The following is a 15,898-nucleotide window of genomic DNA, read 5'->3' on the forward strand; positions in this document are numbered from 1 at the left end:
GTGTTATTTCCATGTGCATTTATTATATATTTTGGAATTATGCTGCACACTGCTATAATTTACATGTTATATACAAGACTGAGCCAAGATACTGAATCCACAAACAAAGACTATTTAAAGTAGATACCCAGATTTGAATCTGCTCTACATCTTCTGTATCATCACCTGAAATTTACCTGCAGGAAAAGCAGAGTCAGATCACATTATTACCATTAGAATTATTTCTCCAAGTCATTATTTTCTTGTGTTTTTTTTAAAAAATAAATAGTATGGAACATTTCAGTCATAAAGTTTAATTGTAAGCATCCATTATTTAAATTTAGCATTTAAATTTTAATTCCACACTGAACAGCTTTTCTCTTTTTTTTCTGTAAGTTGACTACATCCCAGAACACGGAAGTTTTGTGAGCTACATCTAAAATTTGTGCTGAGTCTGTGGAAAACTTTCAATTGAGCAGCTTATGTAGTTAAAATGGTCTTCACTTACTAACTTTCTTAATGACTCCTACAGAGAAAGATCTTCACTTGTGCAAATAACTTTCTGGACACACATCCTTACACATTTGATGCTTCTAAATATAAATACAACTTTTTAGTTTTGCTTTACACTCGACATCATGGAGGCTTATCCTCCATCAGTTTCTAAGTACTAAAGGATTTAGTGGCAAACCATACCCTGAAGTTCACATGGACTCCTGTGGCCCAGCAGCTTCAAACTAATTCCACCTTGAAAAATGCTTATAACATCAACACAGTCAGTCAGTCAGGAAAGTTAACAAGTGCGCAAATAAAATTGAATACTCCAAGTACTACTTACATGCAGGCATTGATGAAACTTCAGCTGTTACAATACTCTTTATTCCCAGGTTTGATAGGCCCCCTCTGATTAGTCCACAGGTGAATGCTAAATACTAAATACAAAGTTGCACTTCATATGAGTGTCAGCAGCAAAGCTTGTTGATAAAGATTGAAACTAAGTACTCAAGACCACAACTTAATACTTGGACAACAGAAATCCATGGAAGTTTTGACAGACATTGTCAGGTCTCTAATAGATGAAAGCTCCAATATTTGGTAGTGGAGCTCCCCACACAGATTATTCTCATTAGAGGCAGTATTTTGAGTCACTTTCCTTTAAACCTGTAGGAACTTAATATCCTTAAAACTATCATTCCCAAGATTTGGCGAAAATTAGCAACTGGTATTAACGTCAACAAAAGAGAAACAGTCTAAGACAGCATTCTTGCACAGGCCATACCTTAGAATACAAAGGCCTGCAGATATTTAAAATGTGTGTTGCAAAAGAGAAGAAACATTTCACCAAAAAAAAAAAAAAAATAATAAATAAAAAAAAAAAAAATCCTAAGGGCAGTAGCCATTGGAAGGACTAAGATCAAGAGTTAAGAAATCATAAAATAGAACTGAATGTCCCATTTCTTAATCCACCTGAACTAAAGTGCTCTATGATAGGCTCTGCAGAGGGACTGATTTTATCTGAACTATTACCGTAACTCAGAATCTGCACTCAAAACTATTCTTAATTGGTGGAAGATCTTTCTGAACATTCATATCATCTCAGAAGCGTGTTTTATGTAACAAATAGCATCTTCCAAATGTGTTTTTGGAATTTTAAAAAATGTTTCTGAAAACACATGCCTTCTGAAAAGAAAGAATTTGTGTGACAGTAGCAAGTAGTAGCAGATAAGCTTTCGCCATGAAGTAACTCAAATATAACACCAGCAAGTTTCACAACAACTGCGACCATTTTTTGAACTACAAATCTACTGTTCTCAAACAGGATGCCTTTCTCTAAAAACATACAGGTTCTGAAGGTGTATCTTTAGTTACCCTTTAGAAAAGTTTGTATCTATTTAATGACAAAATTTAAAGTTATTAATAGATCAAGGTAATTAAAACCAAACTGGTAGACCCCCCCTGCCAATTAAATCGAAGGATACCTTTGGTGCATGTTCTAAATACTGCTTTCCTGAAGACATTTGTGTCAAGAGACGAAATTTATTGTCTTGAAGGACATAAATGCCCTGTTTAAAAAGAAAAAATTGAGAGGAGTTTAGTTAAATGTGCAGTAATATAAGATCACATTTTCTGTTAATGGATTTGTAGATAAAATACATATGATCTCAGGCTGAAAAATAAAATTTTATATTAAGGCTTATGTGATTTAAGTTTAAATTGCATTATTCACTTACAAGGACTAACAAAAGGAAATATACCTTTTTGTGAGTATACAACAAAACCCTTAGATAATAATATGATCAGTTAACCCTAAAAAACGTGTATTTTTCTTCTGTATATTTTGTACATTTCTTCTTGGAAGAGTCCTTCCAGTGATCAGAAAAAATAGTTCCATAGTAGAAAGTCTTTGGTATTATATCAAATGCATACTAATTTTTATATTCAAATCTCAATCTTCATTGGGTTTTGCACATCTCTATTTTCTCAAATTCAGTGGGAATTATTTTTCTTTAACAGCAGCACAGGTAACAGCACCCAGCAGACACTCAAAGTAAAAGTCTGGCATTTTCTACAATACAATTTTGTGCAACAATATGCATCTTAATAAATTAAGTATAAACACAGTATAGCTTTATCTAGACCTGCCATTTTAATTTCCTTGTTACTGACTGTGTTACTTTGGAATTTCATAAGCCTTGAACTTAATTGTATATACATTATATACATAATTGTATATACAATTAAAACCTTAAGCTATATACTGCAACTTTTTTGAATTAAAACCCCAGATTTCCAAAGTAGTAATTATCTATTATTACTTGATAAACATGTCACTGAAAAATAAAATCTATTTTATCTGGCACAATCCTTGTACAAATTCTCTTCTTCCTAATTTGACACAACAGGGAAACAGTCATAAGAAAACCAAGTCATTCAACAGGAAAAAGATTTTTTTACTCTAGTAAAATGGCTCCTTAAGTTACTTTGATCTGGCTTTAAGAACCGTGGATATAGGAAAGGCTATAGGCTGTTGATATAGGAAAGCACATGGATACAGCACATCACCAACATGCAAATCTGAAGTTTCTCTGCTGTTTCTTATACAAGTGTTTTCAGCAGATGACAACTGTCTCAACTGCTGAAAATTCAACATTCTTCAAAGTAAAAGAATCACTTCATAGCAGCCATTCTATGTAAATAGATGTTGAGAGAGTAGCATCATTTTTTCACTATTTTTTAACTAATACTTATTAAGAGACAGATTAAAAAGTTCTTGTTTAAATGTTAATCAACTATAATCATTAATGTCCTTTCTGTAACACAGCAACAGCGTGTGAAATTCAAAACATTTAGTCTTTTCAAGCAGGGTGGCAATAAAGACATACAATCATTAAATTATATTCTAAAGCTACATGATAATATGAATATTGAAAAACACACTTTTTAAACAAAACAGATATGCAGCATTTTGGGTTTCTTATCTGGTAATTAATTCTAGACCAAGAAAAACAAAAAATGCACTAGCAACTCAAAACTCTCACTGACTTTCTAAATTAAATCTTAATCTACAGTACCTGGTGATTAGTCCTTAGATTATCTATTTGTTTTTTGAATACCGTTGTCCAAAAATCTTTGCAAATAAACTTCATAATATCTAATTCATCCTTGAACCTGGCAGTATCTTTTGTAAACCTAAGAGAAAAGTAAGAAGTATATCAACAATGATGGTACACATAACCTCACCAATTAAGCAAAGAAATAACTTTTTTAAATGGTACAACATAATTTTTAAGGTTTAAATATTACAACATAATTTTTGAGGTTATTATAGAAATTAGTTTTCCAGTCATCATACAGTATCATTCTAGCTGCACTGTGCATTCATGAAGTATTTAATTTAAGAGCAGCAGTGTTATCTTGGTGTCTGCAATATGACAGCAGAATAAACTGTTTTAATTCCATGATTATCAAACATAGTTGACATACAGAAAGGTGCAAAGTGCTCTATCAGTTTTATCTTCAACGAGCTATCTAAATAGAAGATAAACAAAATGCTCACACCTATACTACTCCTTGGAAGGAGTCCTTCAACTCAGGCAAAAGAGCTGTAACATAGGAACAAGCATGTAAAACTTGTTCCCATTTTTCAGAAGGAACTCTTTCTCTTGCTTATTTCAGATTTTTCTCCCTTTATCCTCCTTGAGGTCTTTATCTGGCACTAAAGGACCATTTTATCCAACAAAACCATGACTTCAGAAAAAAAAGATCTTGTCTCCACACGACCTCAGAACGAGGGCACTGGAGTTGCACCGCAGGTCCCCAAAGGGCCCGAGCTGCGAAGTCGCAAGGACAGACAGCACTGTACAAAAACGAAGTAAGAGTAACAGCCAACCATACAATTATGCTTAAGAAGCAAATCAGATAGAAGAATAAAGTCACAAAACATACCAAAAGCAGGAAACATGCAGAAGTCTGCACAAAGTAGAACTGAAGATAGTTTTAAGAATTAAAAGTAGCCATATACCCTGACTCGGTTTTCATGACGGGAAGCACTAGGAAAACAACACGCTCCAAAACTGTCCCGTGATACGCAAACACAGGTCCCGACAAGAATGAGATACAAAAAGAGGAGATGCCAGAACAATTGATGGTAAGAGGAACGCGCTCTCCATCCAGCCAAAGCACACTTTTCCCGGGCGGGTGAAAGCCCCAAGAAGGAGCAGCGGCTGCCAGGGCCCGGGGGGGACTCACCTCTCGATGAGCCCCTGCCCGACGCGGAAGCCCATGCTCTCCAGCTTGGTGGTGCAGCGCCCGTTCTCCTGCAAGACACAAGGCGCCGCGGCCACAGCGTCAGCCCCGGCCGCTGCCGGCCGGCCCCGGGGCGGCCCCGGCCCCACTCACCCCTTCGCCCTGCTCGGCGGCGCGGTACAGCCCCGCCACCATCTCGCTGTGCAGCAGCAGGAACAGCGCCTCGTCCGCCATCGCCGGGGCCGCCGCCCCTTCCGGGCAGGCCCGGACACCCGCGGGAGCGTCCGGCCGAGGCGCGGCGGCCCAGCAGTGCCGGCCGGGGAAGCGCTGCGAGAAGGGGCTCTCCCGTTAAGGCTCTGCAGAGTCCGCGGACTCGGGTGGCGCCAGCAACCCAGGGTCTCGAGTGAGGGTCGGAGCCGGGGAATCAAACGCGCTCCTCCTGCGGAGCTACCCCGCCCACCCTACTGCTGGAACCAGGTGGGGCGCGCCTATGTCACCGCCTTCAAGACAGCGCCCGTGCCTTCCCGTGCCCAGCGCGGAGAGACACAGAGAGACGTCGGCTGCAGCCGGGGAAGAACGTGGTTTAAAGCATCGCCGCCCCAGGCGCCATGACTAACGCGCAGTACGGAGGTTCCCTGCCACACCGCTCCGGGCGGGATGGGAGGGCAGGAGCAGCCCCGGCACGCGCCGCCGTCAGGCCGCCACCCCGCCAGCGTCAAGTAACGCTCCCGTCTATTGGCTCGGCGGGCGCAGCCGCCTCTGGTAGCGCAGCGGTGATTGGCCCTCACGCGAGTCGCGAGCGTGCCGGCTCCTCGGCCCCATTGAGAGTAGGATGGGTGGGAACAAGAGGCCCCGAAGTGGTTTTCTGATTGGGCCACAAGGAAATGACGTTCCAGTTCTTATTAGCTCTGTGTCATGTCACTCCGCCCGTCCCTTTCATTGATTCGTCGAGCTAGCAGGCAGAGCCTTCCGCTAGTTGGACGGGCGGGATGCCAGTCTGCCGCCGAGCTCTGTGATTGGTGAGCGCTTTTGGCGAGCAGCCCCGAGGGGCGTGCCCTTACATCTCGTGCCCGTTGATTGGCGCTCGGGGGAGGCGCCGGGGTGCAATTGGCTGCGCTGTCCCGGCCCGCGGCCACCGGAGTGGGTGGGGCCTGTTCCCCCTGTTTCCCAGCGCTGCCTCGCGCGGGGCCCGGCCAGGCCGCGCGGCGGGCGGGATGGCGGTGGCGGTGCGCGCGCTGCAGGAGCAGCTGGAGAAAGCCAAGGAAAGCCTCAAGCACGTAGACGAAAATATCCGCAAGCTCACGGGTCGGGACCCCAATGATGTGAGGTGAGGCGGGGAGCGCCAGGCGCGCCGCTGTCCCGCGAAGGAAGGGCCGGCCGGGGTGGGGGCGCGCGTCGGGCCTGCAGGGCGAGTGGCGCGGAGCCGGCCGCGGCTCCCCCCCCCGTCCCTCTGCGGGCTGTGCCCACTCCGCTGGGACGGCGATCGGGGAGTGCTGCCCCTGGCGGGGGGCCACAGAACGGAACGGTTGCGGGGCCGTTGGGCCGGGCGGGCAGCAGCGCCCCGGGGGCCGGGCAGGCACCACTAACAGCGCGTACCGTCTCTTTCAGGCCCCCTCAAAACAGGCTGTTAGCCCTCACAGGCCCCGGTGGAGGTAGAGGGCGTGGGAGCTTATTGCTAAGGTAAGGAGGTGCAGAACGGATGGTGGAGTTTCATCCATCCATTCTCCAGCAGTGGTTCGTGCTATTGCGCCGGGTGTCGTGTGTTCCTGGATTGCCTCTGCTGCTCGCTGCGGTGCTGTTTGAATGAGCACCAGAGTTGGCCTGCAGACTTTTGGGGTTAAATTTAAAGCGCCTTTTCATTTTGAGTTGCTACGAGTTCAGATGGGTGGTTTTCCCCGACCTTCTCAGCTGTTAGACAGAAAAATAAGGAGAAACATCAAAATGAAGAGAGGTATTGTGTGGTAGCTGGGACCTTGTCTTTGAAATCATTCAAGATCAGTCTCTTGGCAATTAAAAAACTGGTAGGTGGTCCAGGAGGGATTTTAAACTACACGTAGATAAAACCACCTCCTGAAAATTACTGGAGACAAGATTATTTGAATACAAAGGGATGCTTGTTTCAGTGTAGCTACTCTGTTAAATAAGTGTAATTCAAGGTGAAATTAGGCAGTTCACAAGCAACGTGTTTGAACACTTCGCTGCAGTACAAACAGTAAGTGGTGATCGAGCTGAGTAAAATTTATGTTTAATCACAGCCATAAAGCCAAGTTATAGTTCAGTTTTGCAGACTTGAGGTGGTCCAGGGATTAACCTAACTTGTTCTAAGACCACAAGTGTTTTCTTTTTAGGCGTGGATTCTCGGATAGTGGAGGAGGACCCCCAGCCAAACAGAGGGATCTTGAAGGTGCATCCAGTAGGTGAGTGCAAAAACTAATGCAGCCAACTTGCTTTTCCAGATGAGAATTTAAAATAAACCAAAATCTAGTAATAACTAGGGACTTTCACTGTCTTCTTTGAAGATTACTTACTCAAGACTTGTTGGGAATTATTTGGATGATATCAAATCACTGTGGTGAAATCTTTTTCATGCCTTAGAGTAACATAAAGGTGGTAGCAATAATATAAAGATATGCAAAGATATTTGGAATTTTCTAGTTTTATTTCCCATACAATATGCAAAATATATTACGTTCTTAGCAATGACTTTTTTTGTAGTGAACACAAATTGAATTATGTCTGAGACCTTCTATTCAGTAAATTGAATACAGGCAATGTGACAATGGACTCGGGTTTTGAGTTTTCACATCTGGATGCAAATCCATCAGATGGATTGATTATAGTGGGCTTAAGTGCTGTGAGCACTTCATGTGCAATGGTAGCTCTTGGCGAAAGCAAAGCTTGCTTTAGAATTGTTGAGTTAGGAGAAAATGAAGCTGAGAAATAGGAAAGTCCTGTGCCACAAAGCTGAAAATGAAGGCTGAAAGTAACTTCAACTTTAATTATTTATTTTAGGATTTCTTTTATTGAAATTATTTATTTTAAGTTGTTTTTTGTTAAAGCCTTTAGTTCATCCATGTCTCAAGTGGTAAACCTTCTGCCTCTCTCCTATAGGTATTTGGTAGGTAACTTAAATAGCATTTCCTGTTTAAGAAATTGTACCTTTCCATGTCAGTGCATTCACTGTTTAGTGATTCACTGTTTAGTGATTCCTTTATACCAGTAGCCATTTTAGAGGTTCTGGAAAAGCACAAAGGTTTAAAAGAATAAATTCCAAATGTATTTTAAAAAGCCAGAAATTGTATTTGCAAATTCTTCTGCATTTATTACACTACAAGTTGTATTAAAATTTAAACTGTTCTGTGTCACTGATTTTCACCAACGGTAGATTCTGTCTGTAAAATGTTACTTACTTGTTGTTGGAACAGTGAGGAGGTTTATACCGAAGTGTTGGTTCTTCTCACTAGGCATGCTTGTATTTTCCTTATGGTGGAAGAGATTCTCTCCTAAATACATGTTCTCTAATGACCACTGACTTTCTTCCTCAGGCTGGGTGGAGAACGTCGGACAAGAAGAGAATCACGCCAAGAAAGCGACGCAGAGGATGATGATATCAAAAAGGTAATATATAGTAAATGGCACTGCGCAAGAGGAAACCTACCTGCAACATGATGAACAAAGTAGTTTGTTTTCTTTGTTGTAGCCAGCGTTGCCATCTTCTGTTGTTGCTACCTCCAAAGAGCGAACACGTCGAGACCTTATACAAGATCAAAATATGGATGAGAAAGGAAAACAAAGGTACGTGGAATCTCTTTTACAGTAGTGTAATACTTTTGAGTTCAGCTGTAGAAAGCAGCTTTAGATTTAAAAGGCATTGCACACAAGCTGTTGTGTATCAAAGATTATGTTGAAGAGTTACCATGATGGTATAAAATTTAATTTAAAAAGTATTCTCTGAAAATACTTCACAAGCAGCAACATGTGCATTGTTCAGATAACTGACATGATAACTGACACGGATTCTACTTTGCAGGCCACCTACAGGAACAGGTTTGCTAGTGCTGTTCTAACATCGTTTGAGTAAGACAGAAATAGCTGCAGCTTCATTGGTTGCTTAATGTCTTGGATTATTACAGCTGTCTTGGCTGATAGATTATTTTGTTGGTTGAAGGAGGGCTTTGGGTATGGTTCCTCACTCCCTCTGCCTCTTTTTTTTTAAATGAAATAGTTCCATTATGTTCCTTTTCTCATACTACTTTGAATTCTTGTTGTGTCTACAGCCTTGCCTTCATTTTGCCTTCTGCTTTTTAAATTTTTCCTATGTATATCTCCTTTTTCCTATATTTTATTTTTCTCATGGTTATTAAGATTTTAACTGAAATGTAGCTCTATCAGTAACAGATTTTGGAAAATCAAATTTGCAACTGTGATTCATCTCTTGGACTCTGTCCACTTCAGACTGCAAGTTACCTGGTGCGATAATAATTATACCTCAACAGAAGAATTAGAACTGGAATAAGGAACTCTAGAAAGTTTCTTTGTTAAGTCCCCACAGATTAACTGGCTCAGAAAACTCGCACTTTGCTTGCTTCTTTTAGTTATAACCCCGCTTGGAGTCTGCTCTTGCTTCCATTACTAGGTTCTAATTGCTTCCCTCACAGGGAGACTTCCAAAATTCTTACTGAACTTCCTTAGGGCTTCAGACACTAAAGGCTTGTTCCCTCAGAAAGGTAGTTTTACTGCTTTTCAGTTGAGTAGTCTCTATGGAGATGAGAAAACCAGTATTAGTCTCTATGAATTGTGGTGGAAGGAGGTTCTTTAAGAAGACAACATCCACTGAACCCCTTTTGCTCAGTGTCTTCTGAGATATAATTAATTTACAAATGCACTTTCAGTGCTCTCTGGCCTTCAGTTTTTTATCTGTTCCTGTTTCTACTATTTAATATACTTTTACTTTTCCATGTGAGGCTTGTGCTACTGTAATAGAGTGGTACTTAAAGAAGGCAGTAGCATTTTCTTTCTCACGTAATCAGGTAAAGGTTCAAGGCAAATAAGAGAATCTGCATCATGTGTTAAAATAATTCATTTGGGATTGACTAAAAAGAAATTGAAGGTGAAAGTCAAGAAACTAGTTCTTGCTCAGAAGAAGGGAATTTGAAGAATTTTACTTGCTTTTCTCAAAATAACACTTAATTGGATGAGAACAGTTCTGGTTTCATCCCACAGTACAGTGTCTCATTGTTGGCCACTGTGATAGATAAGCTTTCACTCCTCTGTGGCTCCATTTCTTCTTAATAATCTAAACAGATTGTGGAGAGAGGAGTGTATGCTTTTTAGAAAACCCAGTTTGCTCCCTTATTTATATCTCACACTGTATTTACTTGACTATTTTTATTTCAGTACTCTCTGCTTTAAGATTTTTTAAATATTTCCTTACCATTATTGTTTCCAAATGAAAAATGTGCAGGCTTCCACTTCTGCCAGTGCTAGCTATTCTGTTACAGATAAGAGCTGTGTCTTACTTGTAAGCAAAATGATATGTCACTGTAAAATATATCCTGGACAGTTGGCACAGCCAGCATATCTTCTATTGCCTATGGCCTTGGGTATTACTGAGCCTTTAAAATGTATCTTTGCGGTGGAAGTTTCTCTGGTTATTTATACAGATAAAAATCTTAGTACTTCAACTGAATCTCAAATTTCTTTCTGTTGTGGGTTTGTTTTTTTTCAGGAATCGACGTATATTTGGCTTGTTGATGGGCACTCTTCAAAAATTTAAACAGGAGTCCACAGTTGCTATTGCTACTGAGAGGGTACTTACTTTAAATTCTATCAGATAATAATGTAAAATTCTGTGGCTAAGTTACTTCAAGTAAGAATGAAAGTTCCCTACAGCATAGGTGCAGGTGCAGCAAATTGGTGAGAGTGCATGTAGGTTTTTGTTTGTCTTAATGGAGGGAAATGAGAGTGGGAGGCAGGAAAGGGGTTCTTACTATGACTTAACAACTCTATTTCTGACATTCATGGAAGCAAAAAAGCAATGTTAAATGGAATTTGATCAGGTAACTATTTGAGAGTTCATAGGCTATTTCTGGAAACATTAGTGATGCAGTATTGCTGAAGCAGTGCCTACCTGGTGTGTTCCAGATGTTTAATTTATAACCAAGTATACAGAAATCTATGCTTGGTTATGCTACTTGCCAAAAAATGTCTTTCCTGTTCCAGTAAAGATAACCAGAATTTCTGATTTTGATAAATAAATGTCTGATTGTACTGAAGCAAAGGCTTTGCATAGCTTAGTGATGACTTCAAAAAACTTGTATATGGGATGGTGGTAACTTTATTCCTAGTATGCCCATTTAGTTTGTGAAGGCTATTTACTGTTGCACTAAATGGGTTATTCAGTTAACATTAATAACCTTTAGATTAAAAACAGTGTTTGAAAGTTCAAATTCAGTAGTCCAGTTGAAGCAGATAGAAAGATTTAAACTTAAAACATTTTCTGTATAGTGTCAGCAGAGCTGACTCACAGTGCTGGTATTGATTACTTTCAGATTCAGAATTTGCGTGGTTTACCTAACCAGTGTGGCACATAAGACCAAAGTTCACTTTTGCCTGCTTGCATTAGAACAAAAAGCTGTTTATCAGGATGGTCTAGAAAAATGGAGTCCCTGTCTAATTTATAACAGTAATTCCTCAAAGTCTCTTTGTGCAAATGCATACTTGCAAAATTTTTTCTGGGAATCCATATGGAGGTCTTTTTTTTCTTCATATATATATACTTGCTATCAAAGTCGAGCCCTGAGGAGTTTTACAGGACAGCTGTTTTGTTGTCCAGGCAGTTAATTCTATTTTTTTATGACAGTTATTGTAAAGTCTGAGCACATGGCAGTAGGGCATCCAAATGGCATTCCTGTGCAGTAGTAATATATATAATTAGCAATTAATGTACTGGAAGTGTTCACAACCTAATTTTTGTTGGTCACAAACACCAGTGTGCAGTCATTCATTTGTTTCTGGAGGAGCTTGACTTCTTTGTCTCCCAAGTGGGAAATTTACCTGATTTCCTTAATATTTCAAGCACATTCCTTTTATTTTTCTGCCATTGGGGAAAGAAACCCAACTTGTTGAAGCTTATATTGAAAATATAAGTCCAAACTGAAAGATAGTAAAGCACATAGAAATTCGCAGGGCCCCATAACTATATAGTTAAACCAACAAAAAATTAGATGCCAGCAAGCAGTGACACTCTTCCATTAGCTGTAGCTTAGGAGGTATTCCCTAATGTGTTTTTAGGAATGCCCTTTAATCATATAAATAATTGAAAATTTTTAAGTGGATCAAACTAGAACATTTTCTTTTGCTGTAGAAAAAAAATAAGATGGTATTTCATTTATTTTAGCAAAAGAGACGACAAGAAATTGAACAAAAACTTGAAGTGCAGGCAGAGGAAGAGAGAAAGCAAGTTGAAAATGAGAGGCGAGAACTATTTGAAGAAAGACGTGCTAAACAGACAGAGCTGCGGTTATTGGAGCAAAAGGTTGAGCTTGCTCAGTTGGTGAGTTTTTATTTTGTTCTTGATCTTTCTCTTGTTTAAAACTATTCTTGTATATCTCAGGGTTTTCTTTCATTTCTCAGCAAGAAGAATGGAATGAACATAACGCTAAAATAATTAAATACATAAGAACAAAGACAAAACCTCATTTATTCTACATACCTGGCAGAATGTGTCCTGCTACGCAGAAGCTGATGGACGAGTCACAGAAAAAGATGAATGGTAAGTGGTCTTTGTGGTACAAAGGTCCTTGTTCTTGCCTCCCTTTGTTTGCTGTACAAATTTCTTTTAAGTCTCTGCTTAAATACTTGAATTTCATGCTTAGGACAAACTATATTCTTACATGGGTGTTCATCATAAGTGGACATTACTCTTTCAGTGACTTATGTTTATGTTGAATGGGATTTGATTCTCTTACAAGAAGTCAAAAGATGTGTATACATGATTTCAGAGGTATGTGTTTAAAACAATCCTTTATATTAGCTTTAGTACCCAGATGTATCCAAGTGCAGCAACTTCATTTTTAAAAAGGCAGAATCTGTGAAGATCCAAGGAACTGCAGGTGTTTACAAAGCATTTGAGAAGTATTTGCTTAAGCATAGCATTAAAACTTTACGATGATTTTTTTTTTACCTCAATGTGTGTTCATTTCTGTTTCACAGGATGACTATATTTTTCTTTTGGAAAACAATTTAAAATGCTCCGATTGATGGTAGTCTTGCTGTTCTTTTTTTTATTAAACTAAGAATGTATTGGTTTGGGGTTTTTTTAGGGGTTTTCTTGTGGGGTTGGGGGAGAAAAGGTAGCTCATCTGTCTGGATAGCCTACAGTAATTGAGCTTTCTTAATACCTAGCTAATTTTTTGCTTATTTTTACTGTCTGTAGTTTACCTTAGGAAGTATAACCTTAATAGATAAATACCAGGGAATTAAGGCATTATTTTGATACACTGTTGGTTGGTTAGATTTTAATGAAGTCAGGGAGTTTTTGTTAACTTAGATTTAGGGCTTTACTGTTCTAATACACAGCTGAACTTACTCTCCCCTTTGCTTTGTTTTCTTAAGGTAACTAGCAGTCTTTTTCATTATGCATGAATGGCTTGCTGCTTCAGAAAGAAGGTTGCAGTATTTATAAGTTGAACAATTTGATAATTTATTAGCTCATGGTTAAAGGGTAAATAGACTTTAGTGTCTGTAGATTATCTTAACTGTTATTTATGCATTTATTCCCTAGCACTCTTTGAAAGCAGGAGAAATGAATTTGCAGAGCAGATTAACAAAATGGAGGCCAGGCCCAGAAGACAATCTGTGAAGGAAAAAGAGCATCAGGAGGTGCAGAATGAAGAAAAGAAGGAAGAACAGAACAAGGAGCAGGAAGAGGGTAAGGTGGCTCAGCAGGTGGAAGAGATGGAGACAGGTAATCAGCACAATGATGTAGAAATGGAGGAGGTAGGGGAGGAAAAGGGAAAAACAGGTTCAGGGCACAGCGATGCAGAAAAAGAACAGGAAGAGGATGAGCAGAAACATGACATTGAGATGAAAGTAGAAGAGCCTACTGAGGTGAGGGAGAATGACAAGCAGCAGGATGGTCAGCATGAGGAGGTTACAGTTGTAAAAGAGGAAAGTGGAAATGTTCAGCCAGCAGATAATGAGCAGGATGTGGCTGAAATGAATGAGGCAGATAGTGTAGAACCTGTAGAAAATGAAAATGGCAAAGAAATAGAACCAGAAACAGAGTGTGATGCTCAGCCAGAAAAAGTGTGTAATGTTACTTCTCCCAAGAAGGAGAAAGGTATCAAAACAGAAAATAAAGCTGAACTTGAAGAAACACAGGAGAAAACACCTGAAGGTCAGACAGAATCTGTGTCTGAGGCTCTGTCTCAGCCACAGTCTGTGCCACTAGCACAATCACCTCAGTTGTCTCAGTCCACTCAGGATACAGAGCCTCAGACAGACAAGGATGAAAATGCTGTGGTGTCTGTAAAGGTGGTTGAAGCCCAGGCAGAGCAGAATCAGACGCCGAGTGCAGAAGGTAAGACTAAGACTAGGAGTAGAAGCAGGGGTAGGGCAGGGAACAAAACTGGTCATAACCGTAGCAGCAGCAGCAGTAGCAGTAGCACTTCAAGCAGTACTACCAGTGCAAGTAGTTCCAGTACTGGCAGCAGTACCAGTCGCAGCAGTTCCACCAGCAGCAGCACTACAAGTGGGAGTACAAGCAGGGACAGTAGCAGCAGTAGCTCTAGCAGTAGCGAAAGTAGAAGTCGAAGCCGAGGCAGAGGGCATAACAGAGATAGAAAACGCAGAAGGAGCACAGACAGGAAGCGGAGGGATGCTTCAGGAGTAGACAGAAGTCACAAGTCCTCAAAAGGTGGTAGTAGAGATACCAAAAGCTCAAAGGATAAAAGTTCGAGGTCTGACAGAAAGAGATCTATATCAGAAAGTAGTCGGTCAGGCAAGAGAACTTCACGGAGTGAAAGAGACCGTAAATCAGACAGGAAAGACAAAAGGCGTTAACAGAAGAGACCAAGCTTCCTTAGCCTAATCTTTGCAGCAGAAGATTATTTGAGTGAAAGGATTCCTTGTAAGGAGGAAGAAAAGGCTGCCTTAAGAATTGCATGCTGTAAAAAATCTTTTGGAAAAATGCAGACTGTTTACCAGGCATTCTTGTACTTTTTACATAATTTTGTAAAAGGTTACTTACCAAAATTATGTGAAGTTCCTGAAAATGTAAAAATAAAAGATTAACACTCCTTTGCATCTTTTTTTTAAATATCCTGTACTCATTAAGATCCTCTGTATATTTTAATAGGTAAACCTTTAAAGTAGATGTGATCATTTCTTCTGTATCATACACTTTTTTTTTGTAGAAATAAATGTGCATTTTAAAGAAATTGTTTGAGATGTCCTGTTGACAATTAAATTCCCCTCTTTAGATTATATGTAGGAAGGCAGTATTGCAGGAAGTATGAAATTTTGCCTTTCCCCTCTATTCCTTGCAAGAATGGGAATTTTAAGACCTAGTAAAGCAAATTATCTCTCCAGTGCTGGGTAGGAAGGCAAAGTAATTATTTGAATCTATACTTTTTGTTTTCTTCTGTAACCGCAAGCTCTTAGTCAATTCTGTCTATCCTCCAGTTATATAAAAATTTCCTATCCATAGGCAAGCAGTGATTAAATGGGAATGTTAACACTGGCCAAGGTAGCTCAAATCAGTCTGGAAAACCACTCTTAACCTGCTTGCTGCAGGTGCTTTGGTAGTATTTACATCTATGTTCTAGATATAGTTAATCTGCTCAATGGTGATCCTTGTTTTGGTGGCCAGTGGAAGAAAGACTTCAGTTTGCTTCTCAACCAGCATTCTTTTTGTTTTAGTTGCAGACTAATCTTTGATCCCTTCATACCACTAAAAATAATTACATTGCAGTGTTGGAGTTACCTGGGACTACCTAATACTAATGTTGTGTGCGTGCAAGAATGCTTTCTGAATGTATTTAATAAAACTTCAGATGGTGTAGTGTTATCTATGAAGGTGAATACTGTTTTTATATAATTTTGTATGGAAAACAATAACATCTGTTGCTCTGTTCTGTACATGTGCAAATAAATGTGGCTTTGTAGACTA

The 15,898-nt window shown here is 39.9% G+C and overlaps 2 protein-coding genes across 6 annotated transcripts; one reads left to right on the forward strand and one right to left on the reverse strand.

The window, feature by feature from the left end:
- Window position 1: 1 nt before the first annotated feature.
- On the reverse strand, window positions 2–5,420 carry TRAPPC6B (trafficking protein particle complex subunit 6B). 5 transcript variants are annotated; one of them, XR_015288602.1, is made up of 8 exons: window positions 4,879–5,006; window positions 4,729–4,796; window positions 3,552–3,669; window positions 1,959–2,042; window positions 818–911; window positions 676–737; window positions 488–572; window positions 2–176 (listed from the first exon to the last, which is right to left on the reverse strand). XR_015288602.1 is itself a non-coding variant. In XM_086895260.1 (6 exons), the coding sequence occupies exons 1-6, from the start codon at window positions 4,957–4,959 to the stop codon at window positions 145–147; spliced, it is 477 nt and encodes a 158-aa protein (XP_086751386.1). In that variant the 5' UTR covers window positions 4,960–5,420; the 3' UTR covers window positions 2–144. The 5 variants fall into 5 exon arrangements, 2 of the variants coding, with proteins under 2 accessions (XP_086751386.1, XP_086751387.1); XR_015288601.1 differs by having other exon boundaries at window positions 818–1,387; XR_015288600.1 differs by lacking the exons at window positions 488–572; window positions 676–737 and having other exon boundaries at window positions 818–1,387.
- A 91-nt stretch (window positions 5,421–5,511) lies between these two features.
- On the forward strand, window positions 5,512–15,898 carry PNN (pinin, desmosome associated protein). Its single transcript, XM_086895208.1, has 9 exons — window positions 5,512–6,052; window positions 6,334–6,405; window positions 7,074–7,142; window positions 8,271–8,343; window positions 8,426–8,520; window positions 10,454–10,535; window positions 12,125–12,280; window positions 12,361–12,499; window positions 13,511–15,898. The coding sequence occupies exons 1-9, from the start codon at window positions 5,940–5,942 to the stop codon at window positions 14,788–14,790; spliced, it is 2,079 nt and encodes a 692-aa protein (XP_086751334.1). The 5' UTR covers window positions 5,512–5,939; the 3' UTR covers window positions 14,791–15,898.

The sequence above is a fragment of the Cyanistes caeruleus genome, chromosome 6 (assembly GCF_971803275.1).
Source record: "Cyanistes caeruleus chromosome 6, bCyaCae1.hap1.1, whole genome shotgun sequence".
NCBI classification, from domain to species: domain Eukaryota; kingdom Metazoa; phylum Chordata; class Aves; order Passeriformes; family Paridae; genus Cyanistes; species Cyanistes caeruleus.

Excerpts from the sequence above, each read along its gene's own strand:
- TRAPPC6B (XM_086895260.1), bottom strand. The coding sequence starts at position 4,959 with ATGGCGGACGAGGCGCTGTTCCTGCTGCTGCACAGCGAGATGGTGGCG. Across the intron at positions 4,797-4,878 it reads CCGCCGAGCAGGGCGAAGGG|GAGAACGGGCGCTGCACCAC; the intron begins GTGAGTGGGGCC and ends TGTGTCTTGCAG. Across the intron at positions 2,043-3,551 it reads ATCTAAGGACTAATCACCAG|GGCATTTATGTCCTTCAAGA; the intron begins GTACTGTAGATT and ends CTTTTTAAACAG.
- PNN (XM_086895208.1), top strand. The coding sequence starts at position 5,940 with ATGGCGGTGGCGGTGCGCGCGCTGCAGGAGCAGCTGGAGAAAGCCAAG. Across the intron at positions 8,344-8,425 it reads AGGATGATGATATCAAAAAG|CCAGCGTTGCCATCTTCTGT; the intron begins GTAATATATAGT and ends TCTTTGTTGTAG. Across the intron at positions 12,500-13,510 it reads GTCACAGAAAAAGATGAATG|CACTCTTTGAAAGCAGGAGA; the intron begins GTAAGTGGTCTT and ends TTTATTCCCTAG.